General features: G+C 40.5%; 1 protein-coding gene across 1 annotated transcript in view; it reads right to left on the bottom strand.

Annotated features, from left to right (window-relative positions):
• Window positions 1-15,652, bottom strand: part of LOC141807266 (uncharacterized) — a 156,538-nt gene that overhangs the window by 121,472 nt on the left and 19,414 nt on the right. The window contains exon 11 of the mRNA XM_074693145.1: window positions 6,288-6,341. Within this exon, the coding sequence (XP_074549246.1) occupies window positions 6,288-6,341 (54 nt within the window). The remainder of the gene's footprint in view (window positions 1-6,287; window positions 6,342-15,652) is intronic.

Consider the following 15,652-nt stretch of genomic DNA (forward strand, 5'->3'; position numbering starts at 1 on the left):
GCTGGTAGCTTAGCTCATTACATTTTCTAAGGAGCTGGACCAACACTGTGTGAGTGTGTGATGTAGAGTGTGGAGTACACAGTAGGAGGGAGACCGTATGAGTGCATGTGAAGCGGGAGTTGAACTACATAGAGGAACAATTTTTCTTTTGTTAATAACAGTGTGTTCAGATCGCATTTCAGCCTAGACACAGCAAGGTATTCTGTTTTCCTTAATAAACGTGGGTTTTGCACAAAGAGTATTTCCTCTTGTTTTTCTCTTCTCACCCCTGGCCCTGACTCCTAAACACCGGTTACCAGCAACAAGCCAAGTAACAAAACCTAAATCAGCTCTCCCCACTACTGTACGGAGATAGTCTGAAGTCAAGGAGGTAACACTATTTTCTTTCTAAAAGAAACTGTATGATGAACAGCAACATGTCTCTGCCTCATAATAACATCATAAACTCAACATCAGCATTAAAAAGCAAACAGAAAATGAAGCAGGACTGGATGTTTAGACTACTCTGCCCTCATGTGTTTTGGAGAAGTATTGCTTCAAAGACACATGGTTGCTATCCATTTTCCCCAAATTCTAAATACAGCACACTTTTCTTAAGCTACATAAACAAAACTACACATTCTATCAATTTACACTATCACTCCAAAACAGCTGCCCAAAGCCTGCAAAAATTTAAACACTTTAAACACACATTATTACACACAAAACAACTGAAAACATAATGTTGAGTGTGTGAGAATATTCTCTTTTTTCTCAACTGCCAAAGCACACTTTAGGAACTCACAGTACCTGTTCTCAGAATAGATCACTGCAGAGTATTTGGAATTCATAGATGTGTTTCATATGACCGGTAAGTCATTTTACAGAAAACACAGTTTGTACACTACTGTACTGAATCACAACTCAGTGCAAACACTACAGAGGATCCAGTACACACAACAATATTCATGGAAAACAATGTTCAGGGTGTGATAATACTATAGAGCAGTGGTCACCAACCTTTTGAGCCCAAGATTTGTAAACCCAACCAGCGTGAATGCAAGTTCTACCTATTGAAGGCTTGAGGAAAAATGGAAAACACCAGTGGCGAACCGTGAGTACTACTGCTGGGCCTTCACCTCAGCCCTCACAGCCCAGAAAAGGAATCATCGCAGAAAAAAGTAGTTAACAAAAAAACATTTTCATTGAATAAATAAAATAAAAATAAATAAGAGGCTTTACATAAAACAATGACTAACATTATTAAGTGAGTTTACAAAACTTACTAAAATAACCTAAAATGATGAAGAAAATGTCTTTAGTTTTTATCTTTGTCAATCTGTGTCATACATAAACTCGTTACTTTTACCCATCGAGAGTACTGGCAGGCTGCCAACACTCCTGAATATGGAGGGAGTCCCCCATTTTTTAAACCCCTTCTCTGGCTGTTCTACTGGCTTGTGATTTCTCCTGATTGTCCCCCAACCTAAGTATGCTCCTGCGATCGCTAATATTTTTTGAAAGTGAATCAAGTCCTCTACTTGAATGTTATATCGAAAACTCAAAAACCATCCACCCCCTCTCTCTTAGTTGGTTTGATCCAAAGACGCTGCAGGAGACTTCAGAGATGGAGACGGATAACTGTGCAGCACTTATTGATGAAGAGTTCATCAGAGCCTTAGCTGTTTTCTATCTCTCTTTTTTGGTGTTGACATGTCGAGAGTTTAACTAACGTAGCTCTGCTCTTACGCAGCATCCTCTTCAATCAGGAGAGTTTAGAGCAGCGTGAATCATATAGTGAGAAGGCTGACTCTGGAATAGTGAAACATGTGTCATTGTGATGCTCTGTCTATCTTCGGTGTGTGATGCACATGCGAGCTGCGTGTGTACGCGACAGCGCTCTGTCTTTAGAACAGGGGAGAGTTCAGGTGGAGGAGACTGACTGAGCCAGTGGAAGAGGGAGCATTCAATCCACAATGTCTTACACATTGCCCGTGATAGATGGAGTATTAAGACATAAGCACTCGCACGAGCACGACCAGATGAAATTTTTACTCTCACACGCTGAAAAAAATGCTATCAAGCTAGCCACAACTTTGTTCTCCTCTTCTGCCATTCCTTTCACCGCTCTCACCACTCTGCCCACTGTTCGGACTTCATGAAGGCCTATGCTTCACTGTTTTTGTTCCACCCCCGCAAAAATAAAATCGTGATTGGTCAATTTTCCTGTCTCTCTCCAAACCAAAACACACAGCCTGGCCTTCGTGAAGTCCTAACCTCTTAATGAGCCAGCAAACCTGGCTCCGATAGAGATAACATGTTTCAAGACAGTAACACTTTCATTACTGAAGTGAACTTTGCAGTACACTTAATTTCAAAACTTACATGATGTATTAAATGTATTTTATTCAACTAAATGAGAATATATATATTTATATATATAGATATATGATACGTATATTTTTTGGTCCAAATTTTTTAAGGCCTTCTCTGAAAGCCTAGAAGTTCCTGAAGGTTCCCCACTGGAAAACACATTATGTATTTCCAGTTTTAACAAGCCTAGATGTAGGAATTATACTCAAGTGCTGTATTTTAGTGTTCTATGCTGTTTTGTTTGCCGGCTGAAACTCTTTGGGTGTTATAACTTAACCTTTTACATTATGAGTAAAAGGAACTTCAACATGCAGTTACCGTCTGTTAAAAGCAGCATCACTTCAAAACATCATATGAAAGACACGTGTTAATGAGATGGCTGTGACTGAATATGTCTGTGAGTGCCTTGTCGTCAGGTTCGTGGCTGCAAACAGCCAGTCTGAGACGGTCAGTAGGGTGGCTGACAATAAGGTGACCCTTGTTCTTTGATTTGTCTGCATGTGACTCTGTGTCTATCAAATTAATATGGAGACTAATTGAGTAACAAGGAATTTTGCACACATGGCATTTTTTCATCAAATATGTTCTTTCCATTGTTCTCCTTAAAGGTCCCTTTTGTAGTGATTCAAAAAGTTTATCTTATCAATTTTGTCTTAAAAGTACTGCTTTAAAATAAAAGACTGGCTGACGCACATTGTGTATTATACATTTTTTATACTAATACCAAAATCTGGGATTTAATATCTATACAATAGAACAATAAAATTGTTATACATAGTTCTTGAAGTAGACAGTGAAGTTAAATAAGACACACGGTAACGGTGTGATATGAAAACTGACAGGCTTTCAGGTTTGATCATTAAAAGATATAGGAAAACTCATCTGTTGATTTTTAAATAATGAGAGGAAAGATAGACAAACTAAAACTTCTGTCCCAAAGGGAGCAGAAAGGTGACTCCTGTATAAGCGTGAGAGGGATTAACGGCCAGCTGATGCGAAATACACGCAAGTGCCGGAGAGCAGCACTCATCATTACAGAATCCACAAGCTGATTAAGATGAAGGTTAGAGTAATTATAAACCACACAGTGTGACAGAGGGAACTTCTACAGCTGAATCATTTAAATCTGGACATAGCAGAGAACAGAAGTTTTCTCCGCAACTCACAGGGTATTTAGTAGTGATGTCCGATATTATGGACCCTCCGATATTATCGGCCGATTATGGAACAAAAATTCAACATCGGATTATATCGTTATCTGTTTTTGAAAACTGATAAACATGACTACTTACAGAACAGTTCTATCTCTAATGACGCTGCCTCGGCTCGCCGCACACCATTGACGCACACACAAGCGAAGTAGCTTGGTGACATCATCAAACCACGCCGTGATCATCACAGCAGCTATCCATGCTGTTCGTCGTGGCTAACAAGTTAGCTCGCTCACGGACCACCTAAATTCACTATGGCCTCTTTGGTTTGGGATTATTTCACAGTGTGCCCTGTGGACAAAAAACTGGCAATCTGCAATGACTATAAAAAGTCCGTTAGTTGAGGAGGAAGCAAGGCGTCTGCCTTCAATATAAGCAATTTAATCGCGCATCTCTTGAAGGAGATCCACGATGATTAGCAAAAAGCAGCGGCCCACTTACACAGACGCTCAAAGAGTCCTCCGAGAAAAAACAAAAATACCCCAAGGATCACCCCAGGGTGAAAGCCATAACTCAGAAAATAATGGAGTGTATCGCACTGGATAACCAACCATTTTTGATTGTGCAAGACATTGGATTCAAGCTGACAGGCTGGGGCGTAGGTGGCGCAGTTGGAGAGTGCGCTTGGTTGGTGATCTGAAGGGTGCAGGTTCAAGCCCAGCTCTGGGCGACGCATGGTGATGTGTCCTTGGGCAAGACACTTAACCCCAAGTTGCTCCCACTGCTGCATCAGTGGTGTGTAAAAGGGTATGAAAGGGCGTGCATATGTTAGATGTACTGATGGACATACTGATAGTAACACCATGGTCCATCAGTGAATGTCAGCGCAAATGGGTGTGAATGGGTAAGTGTGACCTGCGGTGTAAAGCAGCTTTGAGTGGTCCATGACTAGAAAAGTGCTATATAAGCTCAAGTCCATTATCATTACCATTCAGACGACTTGTGATGTACCTGGAGCCACGCTATTCACTTCCCAATCGCAAGTATTTATCTGAAGAAGCCTTGCCCGAACTGTACAATGTTGTTTCCAGGGAAGCTACTTTCTGATGCTGTGTTTATTAGCTTCACCACAGACATCTGGTCGGCAGGCGTTAACCAGGTTAGCATGTTGAGCTTGACAGCACAATGGCTAGATAAAGAGAGAGCTAGATAAAAGTAAATTATTTACTTTACATTTCAAAGGTAATTATCAGAGGAAACAATGAACCCAACTTCTGTATTCAAGAACTAAGCAGCTATTTATCATCTGCTTCTCTGGAAATAGCAAAAAAGTTGGGATACTTTTAAAAACATTTTGTGGTGGGTTGTAGTTTAATTTCAAATAGATTATTTGCTTATCGTCACCTTCTTATTTTGCAATTTGGAATATTTCAAAGAAACTGGAAAAGAAACAATAACCTACCAATTGTGACTTACGAAAATAAATTTGGACATTATTTTAAAGAAGTAATGTGCTAATTTTAAAGTAATAAGAAAAAAAGAACTTTGTCTAATTATCACTGAAGTGTAAAAAAATTTGCGGACCTCCAAAGTTTTACCCAGAGAAAGAACTAAATTGAAAAGTCAGACATGATGACAAAGACTTTGAAGAAAAAAACTGACACTATTGTCAACAAAAAATGACAAGACAAGAATGTTTGGGAGGGGCGCTGAGGGTCTGATTTGAAATGTCTCACAGAACCTAATAACCCTGCCCCTAGGTCGCCTGCACCGGCAGCTCTTTGTTTTTCTCATAAGCAGCCGCCCGTTACCTTGACAACATTTCTGTGCACATGCTACATGCAGTAATGCTTGTCAGAGGATCATGAGAATGGGTTCAAACTTTTTTATTACACAGTCTATGGTACAAACACAAGAATATCGACAATAAGAAGAGCAAGGGTGGAGCTGAAAAGGTGAGAAATAACAGAAGAAAAACATCTGACACCACCACATGTCCCAAACTTAGTAACTTTTTTTTCATGAAAATAGGCAAGATGTAAGAGAAAATACAACACTGTTTATGTATTGTTTATGTAACAATACAACGAGAAATTATTTGATAGCAGAATGATGTGTCACCACGTAACTGAACAGGTAAACGTATTTGTCTATAGCCCCTCAACAGCAGCAGCAGTTACACAGGAGAACTAAGACCAGTTCACAGAACTTCACACAGTTTGGATGACATTTTCCCAACAGTTAGGTTGTTAACATTGTAGAAATTGTGGTTATTGTTTCATCAGAAAACACAAAAAATACCGTGGCAAATATCTGCGTTAACATGGAAAGCCAGGCTGAAAGAGTAACTGCACACACCAACCCCCTCTCGAGCAGCTCTGCACCCACTCAGTGAGGTACAGTCCTCCAGCCCAGGTTAACTGCAGCACATAGGAAAAACAAGGGAAGCAGGTAATGCTACATGCTAGGCTAGCCATCTATGGGTTTATAAGGTTGGGTAAGCCGAGTAGCCTGGGGATGCAACAGTCTGTCTAAAGAAGTTCTTACCAGTGCAACTTGCTAAAAGCTGCAGGTCTAGACGAGCTGTTTTAAAGAGAACCTTCAGATTTGTTGCCTTATGACTAAAGATTGATGTGGCAAATGGGAGACCTGTGATCTATTCAGCAGAATACAGGGTTATTACATTTTGTATGACATACTACTGCAGAGAAGTTTTTTGTTTCTAACTAAAGTAAAATGACCACTAGCAGATCTCGGATTTAACTTTAATCAGTATCAACTCACTGTGTCACCTGGAGGTCCAGCAGCTCCAGTTGGTCCAGGGTCCCCCATCTTACCCTAGTGACACAACAGACAGTTTAAAGACAGTGTCACTGGTACATGTACAGTGTATGTGTAGTTTTAGAGTCAGTAAAATTGATATGTCTGTCTCTAGATGAAGTGGGTAAGCTAATGTTTAGTCAGTGTAATAACTATCCTCATGGCTCACAATGATGATTGTAGACAATGCATCTTCAAAAGGATTGTATTATCAAATGCCTAAATCCAAGATGTGTTCAATAGGTTTTTTGATGCATGTCCTATGGCCTTCTTTAAGTAGTAAAAAAATAAACAGGGAAACATCTCATCCATAGCTGTTTTCTTCACTTCGGTGCAGAAAAAAAGACATCAACAGCAGTCTGCAAAGTGCTCCCTGCCAAAGTTGTTTCCCTGCATCACTCATAAACCAAGGTATCAGGCTGCCTGGATCGTGTTTGTATTTGCTGTGTTGTCAGTTTATCTGCTGCAGGGACAGTGATGTATGAACACCAGCTTGTGTGGCGAGTCCTGTGGTTAGATCAAGCAGTGTAAGTCAGCAGCTTGTTAATAAGAAATAAACAGAAACCAATAAGAAAACCTGAAGCCTCAACACAACTACAGATAAAGTTTTATGCGATACTGACACAAAAATACATTCTCTGGTTTTCCCCTCAGACCTCTCCATGCTCTTGCTCTATACTTCTTGAGTTCATAACTGAAGTGGGATGTGAGCGGGTTCCAGTGTGTACCACTTTAGGACTCTGACACTAGTAATGAATATGTGAAAAAAGCTGTAAAGCATTTTGTGGTATTCCAGCTCATTCATTTGGACATTTTTATGATGTTTCCTGGGCTTGCACTTTTGTTGATTATAAAAATGTCCATTATAATTTTATCAAACAGCTCTGTTCTCGTCACTGAAATAACTCAGAAGCTTCAGTTTTACATGTTTCAGTGTAGTTATAGTCAGTCATTTTCTAAGTCAATGTGGTCTCCTTTGATTCAGATGTACCTTTTCTTTTTTTTCCTCTTTCTTGCTATTGGCTCCCCTGTATTTTGATAACTACATAACATGACACACAGAAAACGTTCAAAACTTGTACACTTATAAATTGTGCCTAAACCTTGCTTGCCTGATATCCTGGCATGGGTAGAACTGTGCTTGGACAATCCCATCTCCCATAAAGATAAAAATGTCTGAATTAGTCACAAATAGTGGCACAGTGGTAAAAAGCAAAGAACTGACTGACGTCAAATTTGCTCAAGCTATTTTTAGATAGTGGTTTTTAGGTTTTCTCAAAAGGGAAACAAGCTTTAAAATAGCTTAATACAATACAGTGAGAAGCTGTCTGCATCTTCAGTGCAGTAAAAACCCTTATCATATTTTAACCATCATTATCAAGAGTAAAACAGAGCAGGGCTGTACGCTCCTGTGACATAACTAAGAATGGCTCACTCCAGGCCTGCTGTCCACCCCTCAGCACCTGCTGTACAACCTAACCCATATTCATCTGCAGTCGAACAATAGTCCTGTTTCTTGGCCCTGCAGGTCTTCAGAATGACACCGTGAGGTCTGACGCCGGAGCTCACACAGAGGTTACTCAGTTCCACCATTGTATATTTTGAAAGCAGAGGTCTGCCTGTTGGCAGTGAGGAAACAACTGAATTAGCTCCCACTGCGTCTGTTTTCTTCTGAAGTGTTTCACCACACAACGCACATAAACTTGTAAGAGCTGCAGACCTCATAACTATCCGCCAAGACGCCCACCCCGGCCCAGTAAATGAGAAGATGACATAAATCTCTGGATGTCTACAACAAGAGAAAACAGGCAAGTGAGCAGAGAGCGGGCTGACACAGTCCTGTAAGCAGACCAAACTGCCACTTAAGGCTAAGGAGATTGTAACTACTTGATGTGTCTGACAACAATAAAAAAGAAGGATCTAAAAACCCACATTAAAAGATAAAGACCGCAGCAGAACAATAGGAAACAAAATAAGTCCTTTTTTAAACTAAGGGGCAAACTAAACAGTGTTTGTTTATTCTGGGTGAGAGCCAGCAAAGATGATGCTGGCATAGCAGGGGGACCAACAGAGTGTAGATCCATCTCATCCTGGATCATCTAGTTTTGTTTATCTGAGCTGCACCATGCAGATCTAAACGTAAGAGGTGGCGGTGACGGAGGGCTCAGATTTTCACTAGCAACTCCAAATTTTGCTCTTCTGTGGAAATGATCACAGTCTGTCTTCTCTACACCAGTTTGCAAAAGTCCAGTTCTCCAATGCAGCTGAGTCTAAAACTATCATTTCCAGAGGTTTTGTTAACTTAAGACTGAGGTTAATATCATACAGGTGTTGCTCTTTTGCCCCCAAAAGATTCATAATCAAATTAATAAAAAGAAAATGTTGAAATAAATACTATTTTGATACATAACAGACAAATATGATATGGCCGTTAAATTGTGAAATAAGGTAATCTTATTGTGAAATATGTTTAATTATTCTTTAATATTTAATTATTTTATTTAACATTTCATAAAGATTATTTTGACAATCTCATACTTTTTTAAGAAATTACTTTTTATTCATTTTCCAAGTTTTCATTTTTTCTTTTTTTTTTTTTTTTTTAAGGAAAAAAATATGTTTCACACAAAGTCAATTTTTATTTCATAATGTTGTTTTCCACCATGGCCTTTTTGTTTCATAATGTCTTTTTTCATCAGAATGACTTGGTCTTTAAATGTTGCTAGTAGGATTATTGGTATCTGACCTGCCGACAATCTTCTGCACCAACTTTCTAAGGCTCGGGACATTATGCAGCGCCCTGATCATCCCCTCCATGCAGAGTTTGAGATCCTACCCTCTGGCTGGAGATTTAGATTGCCAAAGGCCAAATGTAACAAGATCAAAAATTATTTCATAGCACAAGCAATTATACAACTAAATGGAAGGTGACCATTGTTGTGCTTTTGTTTGTAATGGTGATGCTGCCTCCAGTTATTCTTTGGAGTATCTGTGCACATGTCCATTTCAGTGTGATGTCTAGATGTGATGGTGTTTTTTTTTCCGAGACCAAATGCAAAGCAACTTTCCCTTCAGGGGATAATATAGTTACAGTTGAAGTTGAACACATACAGATTATATGAGAAGTAGAAAAGTGTTGTCCCATTCCCACTTGTGCCATTGCAGAGTCAGGCCTCGTACACACGAGGCAGGGTATTTTCAAAAACAAAAAAAACCCCTCTTGTTTGTTTTATAAAAATACTTGTGTCCACACACACCAGGCAAATCCGCCAGTGAGTGCAGCTTGAAGCATTTCAAACTCATGTTTGGCAGTCTTATTCAGATGTGAAGCCAATCCGAATGAACCCCCGTCTTTTAGCTGTGATGTTTGAGAACTGCAAACTGTGTTTCTCAGTGCCTACATGAAACGATGAAATCAGACTTTACCAAAATCTTCACTTTGGTGATGTAAAACCATGGATTTGTGTTGATGACAGGCGTAAATGTCAAAAAATATACACGTTTTCCCAAATACTTCGCTATATGTGCACATGTCCTCATGCACCCAACCACTTTCCAGGTGACGTCAATTAGGGGCGCGGTCACACTGGCCATCCAAACCGTGCCGTGCTTAGGCACGATTGCCCCCGTGCAGAGCTGTTCCCCAGCTGGAGAGAGAGTCAGCACAATGAGACACAGAGAGCACTGCTACAACTTTAGAGACTTTTGGACGTATAGTAAGTCGTTTTCGCCCGACACAGCCCTCTAACACCCCTGCTTTGTTTAAAATGATTGTCGAGAGATGCGCTCACGGCGCGTCATACCTCATGGATCGCACACGCTGTCTGCGTGCATGTGCTCATGCATGAGGTAAACCGTGGTAAAGCCCACCTCGTCAATGCGTGCCAAAGCACAGAAGCGAATCGTGCTTGAACACGGCATGGTTGCGGTCACACTGGCCATTCCAAACGTGCTTTTAGGGCTGAAGCTTTCTCAGTCACAGCACAGTACCAGTGTGACCGCGTCCTAAGTCTATAAGGGCTCAGGGTTTAGGGGAGGGCATTGAGATTCAACATATACACACCCAAGGTAAGGACAAGAAGACAAATATGTTTGACAAGACACAGGTGAAACTAAAGGGTGCTATCAAACCAGAGGGAAACACATGGGATGTAAAACACTGGACATACAGAGAGTAAGAACTACAACATAAAACAGGACACACAAGTGATAACCCACCGACAAGGATCACAAAGAGCAAGACATAAACTCTTGACAAAGAAACCCAAGATAATCCACAAGAGACACAAGAGACACATAAACCAAGGAAAACACAACAAAAGAAGGCAATATATGACAATCTCCCCCTCATCTGACAAACAGAAACTCTGATAAGGAGCGGGGCTGCAAAGCTAGGTTTCAACTATAGTCAGCCAATTCACTTATCCTTTGGTTAGATATATTCTTATTTCAATTACTTAACAATACTGTGACCCACGCTCTATTTAGAAATATGTCAATACTTTACTGCACGGTCAGAAATCCCACTTTGTTTTCTTTAGCTATTCTCAGATGCGGTACATGCTCTTCCATCCATAAGAAAACTGGGTACAGACAACATTTCAAGATGTCAACACATTATGAAAGGTTTACAACAGGTCATGGGCTCCCAGGTCTTGAACTTTTTTTTACTGGTGGTGTTTCATTATTTCTGACTGCCAAATGAACAAAAATGTCAACATCTTTTGAAAGATTTAAGGTTCTGTTAAGCCACATGTGTCTAATGACTACTTTTCACCTCAGAATAGTCACTATAAAACTGCTGGATGTATGCACCGTGCAATCTTAGGATTTACAGGTATGGAGGCACTGTCACTTCAAGTCTTTAATATCATATATCAAAGTGCCACAGACAGAATTCCATTCATATATATTGTAACAAATGGAGCCAAATAAAACCTAAAACACCCACAGCTAACTGCATGGTGAGCTATCATCAGAGGAGAGTGGACGTTTTGGTTTGTGGTTGTTTGTTGTGTTTGTGTGTAATTTAGGTAAGCCAGCTCTTCAACTAGGCCATCGTGTGTAAAAATGATTTGTATGTTGTGGCAGAGCAAGGAACTTTGGGGGCGGTGCCTGCAAGCTAAATGTTTCTGATTGTTGGAGAAGCCACAGTGTTTTTATTTACCTCTTCCTACGCCTAGAGTAAGATAACACAGCCTGATTTAGTTTTGTACAATGGTATTAATTCTGCTTTAATCGTGACACCCATCACTTCATAAAGTACAGCAATAGGAAACAAACAAAAAAACAAGCAAGCACACCCAAGCCATTGTTTTCTGAAAGTTTAAAAAAATGAATTACTTGGAAAGTTTTAATGTTGCCTAATTCTATCGGTGCAACTTACAACACTGTATTAGCATTGTGCCAATCTATGATACAATAAAGAGAGGGTCCTTGGGGCACAATGTCTTAGCCACAAGGGGTCTGTGGTCTTAAAAAGTTTGAGAATCACTGTTCTAAAAAATGGTCTTCTTTAAGCATGATAGTGTGAATGTGTCTCTGTCAGCTCCTGGTGCTCCAGTTTAAAGAGTGACCCTGTAAACTGGAGACCTTCAGCTCAACATGTCATTGGATATCCAGTTTACAACAGCTGTTGTGTGGTCCTGGGGAATGATCCTGGTTTAGCTTATGAATATTGTTGTTGTGCTTTGGGAACTGTAGGGGGTGTATGCTTTGGTGGTGTTGTTTACATTTATGCTGGCATCAGCTGTTGGTTTTGGCACGTATGCGCATGTCACATGGGTGTGGGCGGGGAGTACTGGTTAGCGAATTAATGAATGGATATAATCACCTGTTCACGGTGGCGGCAAGATGGAGAGAGGGTGAGTAGGGACTTTGTAATTTTTGTTGATCGCTTAGAGCAACTGAAAACAAGTACTTTATCATCCTGTCTTGCCCTGCCTTGCTTTGATTGTTTGTTTGCTGCAGCAAACGCAGTTCAAACGAAATGGCTCCCTCGTCTGTGCAGCACGTCAGCAGTGCAATGCTCCCGTACTCAGTGACTTCATGATTGGTTTTGAGTCACTACAGGATCTGTCGAATGACTTAAACTCCATCTGAATGTGCATGGGTGGGAAATACTTTACACAACAAAGGAACGGCTGTTCACAAACTTTACTTCACTTCAGGCAGTAAGTACAAAGTATGAGGTGGTATACATGGATCACTGTGATGCTGTTGTGTTAAGTTGTGGCCTCTAGCTCAGGCACAGATCAGCAGCTAGCCTGTCCATGCAGTGTGCCGTGTGCACCGATCAACATCCAACTTAAAACTAACCACTAACATGGAAATGTTAAACGAAAGTCTCATGCGCACTCCCTTCACTCTAACTCACAGACCAACCTACTAGATGTAGCATACTGAACACACCACAAACAAATAATAAAGGGGGGGGTTCAAAATTTGAAAATTATAAACTGTATTACATCCTTACTCTATGTATCTCTGACATCTTCATGCTTTAGACGGCAGAGGGGTATTGTGTTTTGACGATCAAAGCTGTGTTAGGCTCCGTGAAACGGCTTTGAACAAAGTATGCCTTGTCACTAGCACTTCTCTCTTCTCAAGAGTCAACAAATTCATCTGCAGAGAAATAAAGCACCATAAAAACCAAGCTGGTTATCCTCAATGCTAACAGGCTAACTGAGGCTTGACACGTAAAGATACTGTGTACTGTCTGCATTTTTCCATGGTGACATTTTGTTTGTTTGTTTTTATTTGTTTCAGACAGAAATTTGAAATAACCAATGAGTGGATTTCAGTTTAAAGACACCAGTGGTTCCTGCCGCCCACCTCCAACCCAATACTAGTGGCACCGATGGTTTCCTCCAGGATTTTATGAAACTGTGAGAGAGAGCTAAAAAAAAAAAAAAAAGTTTATATTTAACAAAAAATAATTTAGCATTATCTAATGTCACATTTTGCCTGGCTAAGCTCAATCTCATTTATCTGGGCTTAAAAAGTGCCACCCCTCCCTGTGTCACTGCCCCCATAATGCAACCCCAGTCTGAAAGTCTGGACACACCCCTGCACAGAGGCTCATGGTAACAGTGTGGAATGAAAGCTAACAGGCTTTCAGGGCATAGTTCAACAGAAAGGGAAGGAAAACTCCTTCAACTCCTTCCAAAATAAAACGTTAGACATGTGAAAATTCAAGATGGCCGGCATTTCTATCAAACACTTTTCAATAGTTTAAATGGTGATGCAAACATAAAATTTGGTACAAATACCCTCTAGGGAACATTCTTTTGAAATATATCATTAGACATTCAGAAATTAAGGATGGCGGCCATTTTTAAGATGGCCACCATTTCTTTTGTACACACATTTTTTCAATAGTTCAATTGGTGATGCAAGCTTGAAAGTTGGCACAGATACTTTCTATTGGCCATTCATTTTGAATAAAGATATCAGACAATGGAAAATTAACGATGGTAGTCATTTTTTTAAGATAGCCATCACCTTAGTAGAAAATTGGTATTAGGACTGTTCGTAAGGTCACTTTTCCCTGAAACCACTGACAGTCACTTGAAATTTCAAAACTGAAGGCCAGGGGTGTTAATTTGGCTGTGTTATGTCTCACTCTTTACCCTCAGCCTGTCCAATTTGGTAAAACTTGCCAGGAGTGCCTCTTAACGGCATAGCTCACAGGGTTCATTGAAGTACACAAGATCCCTTACCACGACAGGGTAACAGCCACGAGGAAGGCTATTTTTTTTTCTTTATTCTTTTTTTTTTTTTTTTTTTGCTTTTTCTTATATGGAAACAGTAACTTTGTCAATTCCATTTAGGGGAAACAAAAAGACAGATGAGTAAGTAGCACAGCTGTGGTGCTGAATTAACAGACTACCAAACATATAACTTAGCAACTAATACTGAATGGCATTATTGCCAGCTCCTGAGGCAACAGCGCTCTGACTGGCTATGTTTTTCCTGCAAAGTTGGAAAACCTGACAAATGAAAGATAGAGGTGGTGACTTTACTCAACTTTAAATCTCTTTTACTAAGAGTTAGTCAGATGAAAACAATACACTAAAACTAAACTAAAAACTGGGGTTCACTGTTAAAATTAGAGACACACTGATGAAGAGCTGGTCCAAAGGTCCCCCTGAAAACCGAACCAAAGACTGAGCCATACCAAAGACTAAAGCTGGCTGCTTACTTTTCTATTCACACTTGCAGCTGCACCGTGCCATGCAAGTGAACCCCAATCTGAAACTTTTGGCTCTTCCATAGCACTCTGATTTGCAGCCACACTTGGCCAGTTGTACACAAATTTGCACAACTGGTGTATTCGCTGTCCAGAAGACCCACCATTCCTTGCCAACCTTTTCCATCCCCAGTCAGCAGGGCTCACTGATTTTGGCTGATGCCTGGTTGCCCGACCCCATATGCAGCCTGCCTAATATGCAGGGCATTTAGTGTATTGAAGCAGAGCTGGTCGGACAAACATGTCAGGTCCAGCCCCCCCCCCCCCCCCCCCCCCCCCCCCACACACACACACACACACACACACACACACACACACACACACACACACACCAGCTGTTCTTGATCAATTGTACATATGTCGCAGGTTTGTCTGGAAATCTCTCTGCCTTTGTTGTGAAAGGCTGATACAGTAACACAACCTTTGAAGACGTGAAAGAACAGTATGCCTGTGGTCTTCGCAGGTCCAATAGCTCTGCACAGGGTAACTCGGCACAGCCTAGCATTATTATTCAAAATATTGTCCCTTAGAGAGTATTTTTTTTTACCAAACTTAATGTTTGCATCACCATTTGAACTTTTGGAATAATGAGCGTTCAAAAGAAATGTCCACCATCTTGAAAAATGGCCACAATCTCAAATTTTCAGGTGTCTAACATTTTATTTCAAAAGAATGTCCCTTAGAGAGCATCTGCGCATGCTTGAATCATCATGTGAACGATTTTTTTACTTATCTGCTGCACTAAGATACATCTGTGATCCAACTCTGTTGCGTGACTGACAGACAGCTGGAGTCATTGACCAAGGAGTTCAGATGCTTCCCTCTCCATTGATAAGTCTCTCTTCATTCATGTTGGGCTGTAAAACCTCAAACCTGTTAGCTCCTGGTCTGGCTCTACTCATGATGCCCGTTGATCATCGTGGTCAAGATAAATAAAAACTTATTTCCACATAGTTTGTTTTGTTTTGAAAGTCTCTGGGTGTTTTCAGGTAGTTTCTGGACATGACTTCCTGTCCTGCTTCATCTTCCCTATGCTGAGTTTATGCGTCACAGGAATAGGATGGCTGCGTATTACTTG

Source organism: Halichoeres trimaculatus, unplaced genomic scaffold (genome assembly GCF_033239565.1).
Source record: "Halichoeres trimaculatus isolate MK-OKI-2021-1 unplaced genomic scaffold, fHalTri1.1 fHalTri1_scaffold_18, whole genome shotgun sequence".
Lineage (NCBI taxonomy): Eukaryota > Metazoa > Chordata > Actinopteri > Labriformes > Labridae > Halichoeres > Halichoeres trimaculatus.